Source organism: Ammospiza nelsoni, chromosome 1 (genome assembly GCF_027579445.1).
Source record: "Ammospiza nelsoni isolate bAmmNel1 chromosome 1, bAmmNel1.pri, whole genome shotgun sequence".
NCBI lineage: Eukaryota > Metazoa > Chordata > Aves > Passeriformes > Passerellidae > Ammospiza > Ammospiza nelsoni.
The window spans coordinates 21,798,225-21,816,390 of NC_080633.1; the positions used below are offsets into that span (position 1 = coordinate 21,798,225).

At 37.2% G+C, this 18,166-nt stretch overlaps 1 protein-coding gene across 1 annotated transcript in view; it reads left to right on the forward strand.

Annotated features, from left to right (window-relative positions):
* Positions 1 to 18,166, forward strand: part of ITGA8 (integrin subunit alpha 8) — a 111,381-nt gene that overhangs the window by 29,484 nt on the left and 63,731 nt on the right. The window contains exons 13-15 of the mRNA XM_059477303.1: positions 281 to 472; positions 12,794 to 12,839; positions 14,820 to 14,927. Of these exons, the coding sequence (XP_059333286.1) occupies positions 281 to 472; positions 12,794 to 12,839; positions 14,820 to 14,927 (346 nt within the window). The remainder of the gene's footprint in view (positions 1 to 280; positions 473 to 12,793; positions 12,840 to 14,819; positions 14,928 to 18,166) is intronic.

Genomic DNA, 18,166 nt, shown 5'->3' on the forward strand with positions numbered 1-18,166 from the left:
TAATTAACTGCCCTGGAAATATGTAGAGGAATCCAATGTGGACTGGCTATTTAGTATAATTAAATAACCTCTTCATAGGATTATTTTATAAGCTTTTGTCATGATACAGAAAAAACACTGCTAACATTTTGTATATTTGCCTTTAAACTAGAATACATTCAGAAATATAGAATGTTGAAGTTCTTGCATGTTTGTAGCAGAAGCAATTTGAGTCTGTTTTCCTGCAAGGAGTTAATTTTTAATTGTGTCCATTCTTTTTTTTTTTTTTTTTCTTCTGCAGACATTGCTATTGGTGCACCATTTGCAGGAGAAGACAGAAGAGGGAAAGTCCTCATTTACAATGGACACAGCAATGGGTTAAACCCTAACCCTTCCCAGGTTATCAATGGAGCCTGGGCCTCTCAGTCCATGCCTTCGGGATTTGGCTTCACTCTGAGAGGAGACTCTGATGTAGACAAGAATGATTACCCAGGTAAGATTTTTGCATTAGAAAGGGAATTTCATACTTCCATTCTCTGGTAAATTCATCATGCCTAAACTGCTCCTTTTGGAAGGCAGAGGTCAGAATAAAGGATGGACATTTCTGGACAGTTCTAGTTTGCTTTCCTGAGAGTTAAAAACAGACAAAACAAATACTCCCCTTCCTGTCAAAAGACATGATCAGAAAGTCAAGAAAGGGCTGAAATAGTTGTATTAACATAAAACATGTGAAGTTTACAATGAAAACCTTAACCCTTTTCCCCCGCTTGCAAAAACTGAATGTCTCAGCTTATTGAACTTGTAAGGTCTCCTTCATCCTGGCATTCTTTCTTAATTAAAAACATGTTGCATTGTAGAAGAAGGCATTGGTTTGATTGTGTTTCTGGGTTGTTTTTTGCTGACCTAAGAGACACTGAGCTATATATAGTTAATGGCTTTGCATTACAAAAAAGCAGAGAGAATGCAAATTGCTTAAAGCAGCTATTTTATTTGGGCCTTTCCATCCCTTTTATGTTTTCATTTTGAGATATGGACTCTTCCTTTTTAGGCAAGCTTTGATTCTTCCTAATGAGTTTGCCTGACATGCATTCACATTTATCAAGTTTGTAACATTAATTAAGTTTTTCAGGGAAGCATTTGTTTTTTAAAGAAAATTTTTCCTACCATCTAATTAGTCTGAATGTAAGTGTGCTTGTATTTACCCTCTCTCTCATCTGGAAACAAATCTGTTCTGTTTCTTCTCACCACAATTCAGAAGCCTTAGTAAGGGTGTGTAGTAAAACATGGTATTTCCTTACTGTGAAAGGTTCATCCACAGTAAAATCCTAACAGTCCATGCTTCCCTGACTTACTGTGAAATCACTCTTGTTACCCTGGGTTATTTCAAGGCTAGAGTTCTTAAAAGTTGTGCTATTTCAAAAGTGAAAACTGTAATTTTTGAAAGGGACAAAACCAGGATCTTTTACCTTTCTGAGATGGATTGTAAAAGCCTTGAAAGAGGTATCTTTCCAAAAGCAGAAAGCAATTTCTGGGAAGGGGTGTTTAGAGTAGAAATTACAGTTTTACAAACAGAAAAGCTGACTGCAGAGTAATAAAGTGAGGCTATCATGAGACTAAAGTAAGAAGCTCTTTAGCATTTGAGAGAAGAAAGGGCTTTTAAACACTCTTCTGACTTTTTGTTTGCATATTGTTGATGTTGCTATTAATAGACTTTCATTGTCCATGACTAATGAGGTTCTCTTGGACAACAGAGCTCTTTATTAAAGTTTCAGCATTTAAACATTTCCTAAAGCACCCACAAGGCCCCCAGCAAAACCAAAGGAAACAGGATATTGCATTCCTGGCATTTCTAAGATTGAAAAGATAGAGGGAAGGGAGAGATTCTTTGACTCCCATAGAGAAGAGTAGAAGTCTTACTGCTGTATTAGCATACTCTATGTGGAGCATCTTTTAAGCTAATATGTGGAAAGTTTGTGTCATGAGTCTTGATCTTCCCAAATGTGCACTGAGGAATTGTAGTATAATTGTGTGTTCTCTGTCTGTCGTTGTGGCCTCCACCATACATCCTACTTGCAGAATTTCACATTGTGTTATCAGCTCACTATGTGTTAGAGCTTTTGATTTTATTACAGGAATTACCTAATTAAAAATGGAAACAAACAAAAGAAACACCACCCTGCATTTACTGTAACTAGCTTTTCCCCTGGATGGGCAGTCCATAGCACTGGTGAAAATCTCTCACAAAATGAGAAGAAAAATCCCTTACTATGAGTCAACCACCTCTTCCCTAATTCATGAAGATTTAGAGCACCAAAACAGAGCTGTAAAAATAGTGCAAACATGGCACAATGTTAGCACAAAAATAGATTGCCTTCCTATGGGAAAAGGGGAAAAAAAAGGAAATAATACAGGGAAATGCAAGCCTAGGACAAACACTCTAGGCAATGAATCAAGTAATCCTTCTCATGTCAAAGAGCTTTCCTCCTTCACCTCCTGACGGAAACGCCTGAGGGCAACCCTTGTAAAAGGAGGAAACAAGGTACTGAAGTTGGAAGGATTAGGAAGGAAGTTTTATTTTAGAGAAATGGGATCTGGCTGACTATAGAAAATCTAGAAAATTAGCTTTTAATTCCATGCTTCCCAAACTACTGTTTGTGCCTGTGATTCAAGGAAGGTTGTGAAAGATACGGGAAAAAAATATCACAAACATTTTAATTTAAGCTTTCTAGTGTGTATATTCTAAAAGCAACCATTTTATAAAAAGATAAATGTAATAAAATCAGGTTATTCTGACTTAACACTCCTTCAGAAGTTCTGTTCTCAGAAGTTCTGGACTGGAGATGAAAGAGAGCTGTAATGTGTGGCTGCAGGGATGAATGTATATTGCCACTGTGTAAGGTGAGATTCTCCAAGCACATAGCTCTTCCATGGCTAGAGTTCAATTGTTCAAGACTGACCTGTATAGCTGTAGCTGTCTTTGTATAATTTACTCAAGCACTTGTGCCTGACATTGTTCATGAGGCTGCATATCCATGCTAGGAATTTGGAGTCTGAGACTTGGGAGACTTACTCTGCCATTTCATCTCTAATGCACCGTATAGCATTTTCAGAGCTTTTAGAGGTTCAGGCTTTCTTTAAATCAGACCATAAGGTAATGTTTTTGGGAGCAGATCGCTGACCTAGAGGGCAGAAGATACCACCTGTTCATATGGCTTCTTACCACAGACCACTGGGCTTTATCCTGGGATTGCTGTACAGATCCCAGCAACCCCAGTGCTCTTTGGTTACAAGCTGGGTAATGCAGTTACTAAAAAGAGAGGGTGAATCACAGTCAAATTTTTCTCCCATTGGAAAAAGGTTAAATCCTCTCTTGGCTGGGAGTTCAATTCAAACTGGGATCTATATATTAGCCTTCTGGAGAAGAGAGACCATTTGGTACAGGGAGTAATATCTTCTTCTCTTCATCCAAATGCCAGGATAAGCTCAGGAACAGAGAAGGAAACAGGGAGCAGATGAAGACTCCCTAGTACAAAGAGCTCTTCAAATCCCTCAGCTTTCCTGTGGATGGAGTGGTTTCTCTTTTCTCCTCTTCCTGTGACTCCTGCCACCAAAGGGAGAGAGTCTCCTCCACCCTCCACTTTCTGGTCTTCTTTGGGAAAGGCAGAGAAAGAGTCTCTTGTCCCCCATGACCCCAGCTGTATAATCAATTTGGGAGAAAAACTGATCCCAGGCAAGTTTAATGGTGGAGCAGCAGAGCAGACAAGGAAAAACATAATACAACCATACTGATAGAGATGAAAGATCTGTCTAGCACCATAGCATGTTTCAATCAGTGGCCAACAATAGATATCCTGGGAGTTGTACAGTTGTTGTGATATTTCCCAGAATATTCACCCTGCATTAACCAACCAGAATATCAAGGTGGCCCAGAGTAAGAGATGGCACCTCCAAAATTAGTATCACTTGACAGACTTTTCTTCCATGAATTTGAACAGTCAGCTGTAGAACTCATGCAGACTTTTGGCACATGCAGCATTTGTCAAGGGACCCCACAGCCCAACTGAATTGTCTGTGAAGAAATAATTCTCACTGTGTCCCATTCAAATCTTGAACATTCCACTGGACATTTTCAACAGTTCTGCAATCCAGTTATTTTACAGACTTGAGACATACTTCCTCTAGCAGCTACATGTTTTAGCAATCCTCTGGAATGAATTCTAATATATTTAATTGTTCCTTGTGCATTGGAGAATGGCACACCAGTTCTGTTGTACCAAATGATTTTTCAGTCTTGCCACCAGTGCTGCCTCTTCTCCTCTTCTTCATATATTTTTATGTAAAGAGCCGTTAGTAGTTTATGACTTGTGTATGGGTAAAGAATGGTTTCTGATAAAGATTTTACCATTGACCTGGGTTTCATACTTAACCAACATTAAAAAAGAGCTGGATCTTCTCAACTGAGAAGAAAATCAGAATTAGTGCTTGAAAAAACAATAATCCCAAATATTTTTCATTGCTATCAGTAATCATGTTTGTACAAGAAAATAAAGTGGGCCAGGAACTGTGGTCTGGGCTTGAGGCTACATGGCACAGCACAGCTCACTCTTATCAGATGAAACCACTGGAACAGGATGGCAGTACCCATATTCCCTTTTGTGAAAGGTCTTTGGCCCAAACCTTTCCCAGCTGCTGTCTTGGGGAGTACTAACTTGCACACACTAAAATCACAGCTAATCTGTGCTAACAACACAAAAATATGGACAGTACACAGTGCTCAAACACTTGCCCTGCCTTTATTGCACAAGCACAAGGTACAGACAGCTGAATAACTAACTAGCAAAGACTTACCTAAAAATGGAACTTTCCCTGGTAGGGCCAGCATGCAGACAGAGCTGCTTTTCCTTTTTGTTAGCAGTTCTGTCAATGTAGTGACCATCTGTCCAGCTGTCCTGGCCCAGGTGCTGTCACTGTAACAGTAACAGACCCCTCAGCATTGTGAAAATACTGAGATTTTTTTTACAGGGAAGACTGAGTTTTGTTACTAAGTACAACCTTTGGTTTACATCTCTGCAGCTTTCCAGGAGGGAGTTCTGTAAATCGTGTCATCCTTACAGACACTCCAGATGTTATGTACCCAGAACTGTTCCTTTATCAGCACAGACAGGGGTGATAATATGGAAGTCTCTGCTTTGCAGGCTTGGGGGCAGTGGGAAACTTTCAACCCTGGGAAGCAGCAGAGGCAGAAAACTGTGCTGATCATTCTAGCAGCTGTGTTGCTCATGCTGCTGCCTTCTCTGTGCTTGTGTTCATCACCTTCTACCCCAAACAGAGGCCTCCTCCTCACCTAGCTGGAGTGCAGTGCCAGGCAGTGGTGATGGTGGTTATTAATGGATGATGCTCTTTTCTCTGTAGTCGTGTAAGAGGCAAAATCTAATTAAACTTTATAGTCAAATAAGACTAGTAAAAGGAAGCAGATTAAGGATATCAGTCAGATAGATTGTGCCAAGCCATGATGGGCAGCTTTCCCAGTCTTCTAAGCATGACACTGACAAGCTTAATACTATACTTACCTGAAATACTCAATAACTCTCCAGTACACAACATGGACCCAGTGTTTGATGGAAAAGACCAGTTAATCCTCCTGAGGTACATCTACACTAGTAAATGAAATATCCTGTTTTTGGTTCTGAGCACTTCTTGTGCACACTATTAAACTCACTTTTGCCAAAACAGGGTTACTGCGTGCTTGCTTTTGTAGTCTAATAATTGGCATGGGTGAACTGTGTTAGGGCTATTTTAATGATACCACTGCATGTAGTAAACATACAGCATACAGGCACATTCTTTACCATTGTTTTGCTAGCAGTGACATAATTGTAACATCTTTCAGCAGGTGATCCACTTCACTGTTTTCTGACAACTCATGTTCTAAGGTCATATTCAAAAGAGAAGAGCTGATCTCACTTCTGCTGCAATAGTAAATACTGGTTTAATGCCATTATTCTGGATTGACAGTCATGAAAAAAACACTAAATGGAATTAAAGAAATAAGGGAGGTAATGAGATTGAAAACCATAAAATATGGGCTTTTCCCATCAGTTTAAGTGCAAATACAGTGGTAGCTGGAATTCTGTGCCAAGGTGAGGACATGGCAAAGCAGCATTGTGCTGTGTCTGAGGTGATCCTAGTGAAGGCTGTAACACAATTTATATAATCATGGGATTCTCTGTAACAGCAGCTCGACAAAGTTTGCATGAAGATATTCTGAAATACCTGCCTCAGCACAATCTTCCTGCCTGTCTTCTGTACTGGGACATCTGGGATGCATAATAACATCTTTCAAGGCAGCTTCCACTGTCCTGTAAATCTGGGGCTTTTAGGGCCCCTTTGCTCCATCCTGATCTTTATGTGTGTTATCAAGGCCTGAAGCAGGGAATGAAGCGAAGGCATGCATTTTGAATTAGAGTTTATTTTATTTATACATTTATTTGTCTTTTTCTATTAGCATAGTTCAATTTTCATAGGAACAAAAGAAATCCATTAATCTGTTTAATGGGAAAGAAATTTGTTTCTTTTGGCTTCTGGGCATCTGTTCAAAGCTGGCCCCACTGAGTGCCTGTAGTCTGTGATTATCTAGGTGATGATGCTGCACTTCCAGCTGGTTCATCTATCTGTACAGGGCTCAGACATTTCTAGGCTGTAAGGTTTCCACCCTCACATTTCAGCATATGTTCAGTCACTTTATGGCTGATTATAGCTGAGCAAATAGTTTATAATGAATAACTTACTCAACTCATTAAACTTGCTTTCTTCTTGTGGCATATCCTCCTGAAGACTGGGGTTTCTTTGAACGTGTCTCTGAATCAGGATGATTTAACCAGTTCCTATTAACAGTGTTGGTAGATTCAGAACAGTGCTTTGGATGACTTCACTATTCAAAGACTGATGATTAGTTAATTGCTCAAATAAATTATACACTATTGTCTCTGTTCCCTGCCTGTTTATATGCTAGTGTAAGTCTTCCTTATTAACTTAAGAGAGTAATCAGTGCCACTGAAGCTTCAGTTCAAGGTATCCTACTTCAGCACAAACCCAGCTGTTAGCCTGTTCTTTTGGTTGTTCTTTAAAGTCAAGCCTTTATCAGCAATGGGGAATGCATAAAGGCATCTTCATGCCTTGTTATTTTGGACTCAGTTATTATCTGAGTTATTATTATATTATTATTATATTATCTTAATATACTCAGTTATATTAAGAATATCATAGTAGTTAGTTAGAATATCATAGTACTTAATATCAAACTACTCTATAAACATTTTAAGAAGGAAAGAAGTGTAATAATGTCCACAGAACTTCAGTAATCCAGTCTAATCTTAATAAAATATTTAACAGGAATATTTAACAGCTCCTTCTGCTGAATACATTAACTCAAGCAGCAAGGAGAATATCCTCAAATTTCTTTCTGAGAGGTGGGGGTTCTTCAGATTAATAAATTTTTTTGAGACCAGTAGGCATTGTGCCAACAATATTACAAATCGGAATCTAGCGATGATTAAATTATGAAGTTGGTCCAGGAGATCTGTGGAAGACAAACAAATTAAATCAATGAGAAGCTGCATCTGCTCTGATAAGAGAGGACTGCTATGTGTGGGAGCCAGAACAATGGCTTGGATTCTGCCAGCAAATGCAGAAAAGCTGAAGTGCTTCTACCAGCTAATTATTTTTTCACATGAATAATCAGTCAAAAATGTAGTGACAAGCCAAGAATTGTGTACAAATATGTTGATTTTATGGCAAACTATTATTTCTGTAATTTTTAGATATGCTTTTCTAAAATTCTTTACAATATTTTATGAAATCACGGTATTGTGCCCAATAGAATGTAAGAGTAAAGCAATTGATCCCAGTAGTGTTTTACTTAAGTGATAAAGCATTAACTGTCCTCTTTAGGATTTTTTTTTTGGTAATATAATGAATAATATTGTTGTGTTGTGAAAGGAATTAATTCAGACAAAAGAGAAGCATTGGTATGAATTAGCCTTTGGAATTGCCTGTAACAGACCTGCTACCAGAATGGTTTAAAAACAGTACCTGAGAATGATAGGATTGGAAGAAAGTGACTCTGCTTTGAATGATGGCTGTTTGTCGTATTTAACTAAAATTCTTGAGTAAAGGTGGCTATGGTGGACAGGCCTGTGTCTTTTACTATGGTCAAGCCTGAAGTGATAGCCATTTAAAGGCATTTTTATTCTAGACCTTTCCTACTGAGATTTGGGGTTGTAATGAACACTGAAGTCCTAGAAAACAAATAGAGATATGATCATGGGCCTTTTTGGCACCTGATCTGCTGAGGAAAATAAAAAAGCAAAAAGGCTCACACAGATTTTTTTAATAGAGTTTACAGTTAGGTGGTTTTCTCCCTTGTACAAAATTTCCATTAGCACCAGTACTCATGTAACTGTTTTCCAGTCCCTTTTTATACTATACAATGAATCTGACAGACTGCATCAAGTTATGTTTAAATCTGTCAGGAAATCATTCTGAGTCCCCAAATGTATCCCTTTCCTGCCTGTGTCCTGGTAGAGCTGCAGCAGGGAGGTGACTCAGCTGTTGTTTCATTTTTGGGTTTCTGACAAGTGAGGTGTTTGCCAGTTTTGCAGTTGTTCACTGGTTGTTTTTCTTGGCCACTGTCCCCCATGTACCAATATGAGACACCATGTCTTGGCAATTTCTTTTGGGATTGCTGGACAGGTTCCAGTCAAGTGCAGGGTGCTGAACATGATGCATGTTCTCCCTGCTCAGACTCCCTGAGGCTGCATTTCTCAGAGAGAATGGGGATGACCTTTAAAAATATGAGGGAATAAAGTAAATTTTCTTGAGTTAATAAAGGAGTATGTCTTGTTGAGACTGGAAGTAGGAATTTGTTGATCTTCCTACTTCCTTCATTGGGTTGAAGGTTTAGTGATCATCATGGCAAGTTTCTGCCCTTTATCACACAGTGTTTCATATTTGTCACAGTCACATGGCAGAAGGTGCAAGTGAACTCACAAGCTTACAAAATCCAGTGTCCCTTTCAGTGCCAGCACCTTAAAATTTTATAATTTTATCTCAGAAAATAGATTTCTTGCACCAGACAGCATCTTGCAACCTTTCTCTTCAACGAAAAGTAAATTTGAGGTATTTGAAAAAATTATTAGGATTGTTTAACTTTGTGCAGTGCCCTTGACTTCAGTTAAATATGTCCCAAAGACACTTGTTTCAACATTAAGCTCTGCAAACCCCACCAGCTGGGACTTTATTGCATACAACCCGCAAGCTGTGTTAAAAATGGAAGTTAAAAATTCCTGTGGAGTTGCTCCATGCTTGTTTTCTTATTTTTTGCAGTGTGGTTGTGACCCCACAGCTCATTTATTCCTCAAAAGCAATGAGGCAGAAGCACATGGGTGCTGATGCCAACCCTTCCTTACAGATCTTGGCTCTCTGCAGGTGAGCAGCTGATAGAAAATCTTCTCAAACAGACAGTGTAGGCAAAGTGATTATTTAACTAAACCAGTGAGATCTCTCATCATCCCAGAAACATGAAATATAAGAAAAGAACTGAGGGAGATTTTGTGATTCTTACACTTTTTTGTCTTTTTTTTTTTTTTATGTTTTAATCTGACCTTGAAAAAAATCCCTCACTGATGCAAAGGAGTAGGCATAGGCTTTTCTTCAGGCTCTCTTTGGAAGGGTTATAAGGAGTTAAGCTGGTTTTTCTAAGCTGGCTTCTTTTGCTCTGTAAGTGATTGTTAAAACTTTGTTTTTCAGCTAGTGATCTTTGCATCAGTGACATTGCATGTGCAGCATTAACAAGAATTAATAAAGAAAACTTCTATTTTTGAAGGAGAAAGTTGCCAAAATTCAGATAATTTAGACATCTCATGCATTTTTTTTTCACAGAAATTATTAGTAACTTTTCTTCTACAGAACAGTCAACAAATTCAAAACTTCTGCTTGTAAAAGTGCTCTGATTTGATGTGTATTCAAATCTCATGCATTTGTATCAACATCAATTTTTTTCCAATTATGGGTATAGGAGTTGCACCCCACAAAGCAATGAAAGAGGAAGAGTGACATTACTGCTCTGTAACAGAAGAAGACAAAGCAAAGAAAAATCCCTAATTAATCTTCCAGTGAATGCTCTGCTTGAATATATAATTATTTTGTCCTTACACTAGATTGTAGAAGTTACTACTGGCTATAAATATGGGGATTTTTTTTACTTTTCATTCTTAATTCCACTTTCTCTACTCAGTGGTTTCACTCATTCAAGTTCTTTAGATCAAGAATAAGCATGGCTCAGGCCAGAAAACAAATGACATGTCAGGGTAAAAGAGCCTCCCAACAAGAGCAGGAGAGTACAGTCCTACAGCCCTTAAAGTCTCAAAGGTGGTGCCATGATTGGGGATCCTCATCCTGTTTGCTGTATCTCCAAACCTGGATGAAGTGGCAATGAAGAAAGATTGCTCATGGCAAACCAGTCTTTGGATGGCTGAGGCCTATATTTTCTCCTTTAGACCCATCACCCTCTGTCTTCAAATAAGCTGGGCTCTGTCCCAGACAAACCAGGATTTAACCATTAAGCAGATGTACAAAATCCTCTTTAATATTAAATGGGGATGCTGAGATTGATGGTACCTTTGCACAGCAGTGCATACTGAAATTACACTCACTCACACCAGTGAGGCCAGCTGTGTCTGACAAACTCATTCTTCTCACCTTCAGGTTCTCATGGGCTGCATTTTAGTAAGCTTACCCAAGTTGTGTGTTTAACCTTTATTTTTTAATGAAAGAGTGTGTTATGAAGTCATCACTAGGCCAAGATCTGAATAAGTCTTGGATATCTTCCTGTTTTGTCTCTCACAATATAACCCTGAAACCTTTTGAGTTATCAGGTCTGGTAAGAGCCGGTACATATCTGAAGTCAAGTCTGTTATAGAATTCACAAGAAGTGCCCAGCTGGGAAGAGCTGGGAAGAGCAGAACAGAAACCCTTTCCATCTTGTCTTTCACTTTCTGTTCATAACATAGTGTTTCTTTTTCCTTAAGAAATAGCAAACAGAAGAAAACCCCATCAAACACAAAACTCATAAAAATTCCTTCAGACACAAGCAAAATAAAAATCAACAAAATATTACATTTTTTTGGGGGGTTGCTATGGGTGCCACTATAAGTGAGGTGCCAGGAAAAGTTCTGTTTGTGTGTGGTGCAGCCTTCATGGTGATGGCTTTGTCTCAATTAGTTGTTTATTTAAGAGGAAAACATCTTTTGCTTTTGGTACTGTGGGCAAGTTGTCTGTAAAAGCTACCAAAGAATACGACATACAAATGTCCCAAAAAGGAGATAAAATCAGTTATTTTCTTCTGCTATTTAAAGTGTTCCTGACCCTGAAACATATTTCTCTAAGGCCAATGAAATTAGAAAAATGTAAATGTTGTACAAAAAGAGGATCAGATCCATAAACTGTCTTTGTCTGCTCCTATTAGGACATTATTAATGGAATTCAGTGAAGGACTGGCTGTTGCCCATGTGAAGTATTTGTTTATAGTTTTTTTGAAATCCTGACCATCTGAAAGATGGAGAAGCACTAGAAAATACACTGCCAGTCCTGGACCAAACCCATCCAGATAATTAACATCAAAGCTTGGTATTTCCATCATGCTTGATGACTTCAGGGCTTCTTAAGCAAACCAGTGCCCCAACTATAGAAGCAGCAAGTAAGAGTTTGTTTAAAAGCCCAAGTACTCATTTAATTAACTTATTTAGATCAATTTAGATTGCCAGTCTGTACCACTGCTGTTGTAAGGCTCAGTCTTCTGACTTGGATACATGTCAGTCATGTTGAATGATAGCAGTAATGGAGTGAAAGCTGTGCCCAGATGGACTCTGGGGGCTTTGAAAATGAACCAAAGCTCTTTCCAAAGGCAGAGGCAGCAGGAAAGTTAATCCTTTTTCCTCATGGCTTGGCTCCAGTTTTTCTCCAGGAGGCCTGAATGGATTCAGCAAGCCAGTCTGGATCTTTCCAGAGATCACTAGATGAGGCCTCCAGGCAGAAAGTGGAAATATTCAGGCCTGTAGATTCCCAAACCCAGGCCACTGACCACTGACAAAGACATGCCCAAGTCCCAGTGTAGCACCTGTGTTGTTGACTCCTTCTGTCAGGGAAAATGACAGCTTTAGATGGATAACTGTTGTAAGCCTTTTCTCATATTGCTACAGTGCTGGAAACATTAGCGACTGTGAAATCAGCCATCCTCTGACCTTGCATTGTGTTTATTTGCACAGAGATGTAATGCCTAAATTAATGAACAAATCACTTAAAACACAAAGTAGAATGGAAGGATTGTCAGGAAAGAACACCATGAAGTTTCAACATTATTTATAGGAAACTGGCGAGAAATTGTTTTGCAGCTCTTCATTTAATGGAGAGTTAAGGATTTGGAATAAAATACATTGAGTTTAATGGCATTTTTCTCCCCTATAATACAAGCTGGGGAGAAGTGAGATTGTGGTGTGGGTGACATTGTGTTAAATAGTTTGGCAGTTACTAGTTTCAACTGAGACATTTATGACACCATCTCTGAAATATTAAATGTTTTCCTTCAGGTAAAACACACTTGTGTTTTTCACACTTTTGAAGAAAAGTGCTTAGAAAGGAATTATCATGTTTGTTTTATGTTACTGCAATGTTAATGTAAATAAGATAATTTATGATGGGAAAAAAATGTGTGAGAGATTACTGTATAGCTATTCTGAAACCATTTTGGTTCTTCCAGATTTAATTGTGGGTGCATTTGGAGCTGGAAAAGCAGTTGTTTACAGGTATGTGGTAAATACAATGGATTTGATATTTCATGGCTTTAGTGGGAGATAAGAAAATTTAAAAATGCCAAATTCCTATTTCCCTGTTGCAGTGTGTAAAAGGTGGTCATTAGACATGTTAAATTAAACATATTTTGAAAAAGAAGTGTTTTTTTCCCATGCTCAGACCCTGTAATTTTCAATGAAAATTTCCATGCTTAGGCTTAGCTCCAGCAGCTTCTAGAATGTTTGACTCTTTAGTTAATTTTAAATAAGAAATTTAAAAGGCATGGGGTTGAAAATTAATTTCTTCCCTGGGGAATTGGTGCTACTAAGACACTTTAAAGTTATCAATCTTCAGAGATTGTGTATGTTAAGACATGAACCATTTATTGAACATAAAGACTGCTACTTTTAGCCTCAGTTTAAAAAAATGCACAAGATCCCACTTTACAAAACAAAAAGTTGTTGCTGACTATGGAGTTTCACTAAATGCACTTTTTGATGAGATGTAAAATTTGAAGCTGCCAAATACATAGACATTTACATAAAATCTGCTAATGCTCTCTTAGTCCAGCCATGCTGGCAGCTCATTTCATTTAAGCATTCACCATCTATTGCTACAAAATGTGGTCATGCTTCTGATTCCTGTCTGGCTTCTTCTTGTCTGTATTCCCAACAGCACCTGACTGAGAAAAGGCATGTTTTCCTTCCCAACTGAATGTTTGTAACAGTATAAGAATTTTATAGAACAGGAATGTTCACTCATCTCAGCTAACGCTGTAGGTGTAGTGAGAAGTCCTGATTTTCCTTCTGTGCTATGAAAGAATCATACAAATACTTTGCAATGCCATGAGTGACTGCACAGGATAAAGCATTGAAGAATTAGATCCACTGTGTATTTTCAATAACAATAAAATGTGTTCTATGTAGTTTAATAAAGTGAATAGCAGAAGGCCATTTCCTGGCCAGAATGTATCAAATATGCAACTTGTCATATATTTATGTCATATATATGCATATATATATTTATGCATATATATATTATATATATACATATTTATGTCATATATATGCAACTTGTCAAATATTTAACTTGTCATACTGTTAAAATAGAGTTTTATTACTGAAATTTTATAGGCAAAAAAAGTTTTTCCCTGTTGCACAAAAGTGAAGAGAGTCATTTTATTTTTAATTTCTTGCTGAAGTAATATAAAGAAGTAATCATAAGAGCTCACATGTGGATTAAAATATCAGGAAAGTTAGAAAATGGTGATTGTGTAAGTTACTGTAAATAGTATTGCTGTCTTAATCAGAATCTGGACACATACTTGTTATTATTTGTCTTCCAAACTGCTTGCAGTTATAGATTATCACTTAATAACAGCCTCAGAGGGATGGTTTCTGTCCCCAGAACTGTATATTCATGTACTCAGCACAATTTACTGGTGATTATTCCTGATTTACAAAGTCAGTTGACTCCAAGAAATGTCAGACAGTTTATTTCATTATTGGCCCAAGATAGTCTACACCAACTTCTACTTTAACCAAATCATGTTTATTTCTTTTAAGAGTCTTGAAACAGACATTGTAATTTGGAATATATCATTATTAATGGAGACAGTACAGAATAAATCTGCAAGATGGCCAGAGAACTGCTGTAAAACCCAAAAAGGCAAATTCTGGTCCTTTGAGAAAACTCAGTGTGATGAAATGTGTCTGATGTGCCTCAGTCCTGGGACACATCTATTGCTTAACCATAGGGTACATTTTCTGTGATGTGTTAACATGAGATTTTTTTTGTGAATCTCAGTAGGATTCTGATGGGGAAAAAAAAAAAAGGTTCTTTTGGCTATGAGCAGCATCATAAAACTGTGTTCTCGCAAGTAACCCTACAACTCTGGCTTCTTTGCAGCCAGCTCAGTTCAGTGTTTTCTCTGCTGCAACTTAGGTACTAATATGCTCCTTCTGAATGTGGTGAACCTTATTTCTATCTCCCAGAGCCAGACCTGTTGTGACAGTGAATGCTCATCTTATTCTGAACCCCATGATTGTGAATCCAGACAATAAAACCTGTCAGCTCCCCGACTCTCAGCTTTTGGTGGCCTGGTAAGTCCATGATTACTCAAAAAATATTCTTATCCTCTTTCTCAAATAACTTCCTGTTCCTTAATTTTATTGCAGCTCTTTGTTGAATGTTTTCAGAATTCACAATGCTGAAACATGCTCTGAGCACAACAAAATCCCCCTACATAGAAATATTTTTGGTATTTTCCAGTACTTAGCAGACTGTCTAACTCATTGTGGTAGGTAAATTTGAGTCCTTTGATACACTGAGTCTCCTTCTCATAGGAGGATGCTCAGCTCCTGGGCAAGCTGCAAAGTCATATGCAATGTTTAGATGAATGAAACATGAAACAGCTAAAATGGAAAAAACAGAAAACACAGTCATCTGTTTGTTGACAAAATGTAACAGTGAAAGTGATGCAGAGCTGGTGGGCCCTCCATTTTCTCTTGGAGAAAGACAGATCTTAGTCCTTTGTGGAAGAGAGAAGGTATCTGGCTGGCCATGCAGAGAGAAGTTCACAGGATGTTGTTTCTGGCTGTCTTTGGTCAGAGGAAGGTTTTTTTAGCACATCACACAGGACAATGTTTCAACCATCCTTAAAAGAGAAACTCTTAACCACAGTAGCATTTAACTTTGAAAAGAAAAAAAAAAAAACAACGAAAAAACAAAACAACCCAACATAAAAGCTAATTAAAACAATTTAAGATCAGTTACAAGTACAGAATGCTTGCAGGACATTTGGAGGCCAACTAACAACACATAACACCACATAAAGGCACATTTACTGCACTAGAAAAAAGTCACGTTGAAAGGACCCCAGGAACAGCTGACAAAAGAGGCTATTACAAATACATAAGATACTGTTTAAAAGTGGAAATCATAACAAATGAGGAAGCTAAAATCAAAACAGAGCATAAACACGTGCAAGTTGAATATAAAATGGTAGTAAGTCTTGCCAGAGAGTCTGTGAGGAACAGATTTCTAAGATGTAAAAACATTGGAAGCAGGAAGCCTGCCAGTAAGTGGGCTGAACAAAAACAATATTAAGGTGTAAAGGAGGACTCCAGAAGATAACATGAATGAGAAATTTTGCACTGCTTTTAAACCAAAGATGGTCAGAGGATTTCCTCACATTGGAGACATTCTTTACAGGATATGAGTCCTAAAAATCATCTCAAATGCAAGATTCAGCAAGAGAATCTTAAAGAATCTTAAAATTAATTGATACATATGAACTGTAAAACATAATCATGAGAAGCATTTCATTTAAGAGCCATGGAGGCTTTTAAAGGAACTAAACTTTGATACACTTAAACCAATAAATAAGTGGGCTTTCAAAGCATAGGGGTTAGGGGGGATCAAGAGATTTTCACTCTTGCAGTGTTCTTTTACACTTTATGGACTTCTCATATTTTTATCATGCTCCTCATTTCTACATCCAGTGTAGAAAATTGCCCATCTACAGAGCAATGTAGAAGGCACTTGATGGAACTATACAAACCCAGAACTTTACAAAGCTTTAGCCTTTCTGGAATTTTTTTGATTCAATTATCTTGTGTTTTAGCAGTTGATGCAAAAAAAAAAAAAATTAAATACAGACACTTGGCTGAAGCATGTTCATTGACCCAAATTATGTTGTTTCATAACTCCATACTTTAAGACTTTAAAAAAATGCTAAATGTCATAATAGAAAAGATTTTGGAACCATAACAGTTAACAACAGGTATTGAAAGAAAAAAGGTGGTTTTTTTGCACAAGAGGAAGAAAATCTCTCTTAAAAAACATTCTTGCTCTGAGATAGTGTTTAGAAACGGAAGGAAGAAATCCATACTCCTTTAACACATTTTTTTGGGTTTTTTTTATTTCTCTGCTACAATAAGCCAGGAGTTTGGTTCATATCTACAAAGCTTTAATAGGAGCATAATTTAATTTCTGTCTGCTTTATTCTAAAATAATGCTCCCTAAAGATTTAGTTCATGTTATGAAAAGACTGAAGAGCAGCTGCTATTTTCCACACTGTAATTTTTTTCCTTAGTTGATATAAGCTTGTATTGTACATATGAAAACAATTAGTAGGGAAACTCCAACAGGCAAAGAATTCCTTAGTCCCATGGGATAGATTTCTGTATCTCTTAGCCAGCTGTGCAACTTGTATAAAACTCTACTGACTGACACTGCAGAATTAGAATGAAAGGAAACCTCCTACAAGAAAAGCTTCAGGAAGTGTGTGTGCATGAATAATGTGGATTATTGTACGTTTCCAAGTATTAGGAAAATATTATTTCTGCCATGATATAAATTGCAAAGCTGAAGCAGCAGAGGAAACATGCACAAAAAGTCATTTTTATTCACAGCTCAAGGAGAATTGTCCTGAACTTCTAGAATCATATAATTCATTCCCTGCTGTGTGTAAAATGTGGCTGTTTCTGAGTTCCCAATACTAGCAAATCTGTAACAAATTTTGCAACCCTGAAGGTATTAAAGAATATGGAAAAAGAGTTTATTTTTTTCCCCTAAGTGTGAAAGATACAAGTTAATATCTGTAAAAAGAGGTAAATAAATTAAATGTTTTCATTTTTCAAAACCTCTTTCCACATAATGTGATTTATTATGTTTAAGATTGGGCTCTAGCTGTCAGGAGGTCTAATTTATCTATGCATTGATATTTTTATTACCATTTCAGGTCTGATTATCCATTAGCTACTTTATATATTTGTTCTTAAATTGCATCTACAAAAGTTTTTTACTCACCTCTCACTGATGTAAGGTGAATATTGTTAATTCCATTTTGTAGAGGAGCAATAAGTAAGAGAAATTACCTGACTTACCAAAAGTTGGATAAAAGTGTCCAATCATGAGAAAAAGTTGATTTGTAGCATGTATTGTAGAATATATTTTGTTTTTATATATACATATAAAATATGTTTTTATTTTTTTTATATTTGTAGACTATATTTTTTATTTGTAAGTGCTTTTCATGTTTGGATGTCTGATTGGAAATATAGGCTATCTACCTTCTCTAAACCCAGTAAAACCAGAATCAGAGAGCTTAAAATTTCTGATCTTCAAGTTCATACTAACAAAAAATACTTGGAAAACAATGCAGTTCCTTTATCTCCAAATTTCTTACTATTAAAGTAGTAATAAAATATTTATGATCTTGCGTTAGCTAGATTCCGTAAATGAGACATTTTTTTGCATACACTTTTAAAAAAGCTGAATACAAAATTCCTATCAAAGAGATAAACTCCCAAAATAATATTTCAGCAGTTCATTGCTG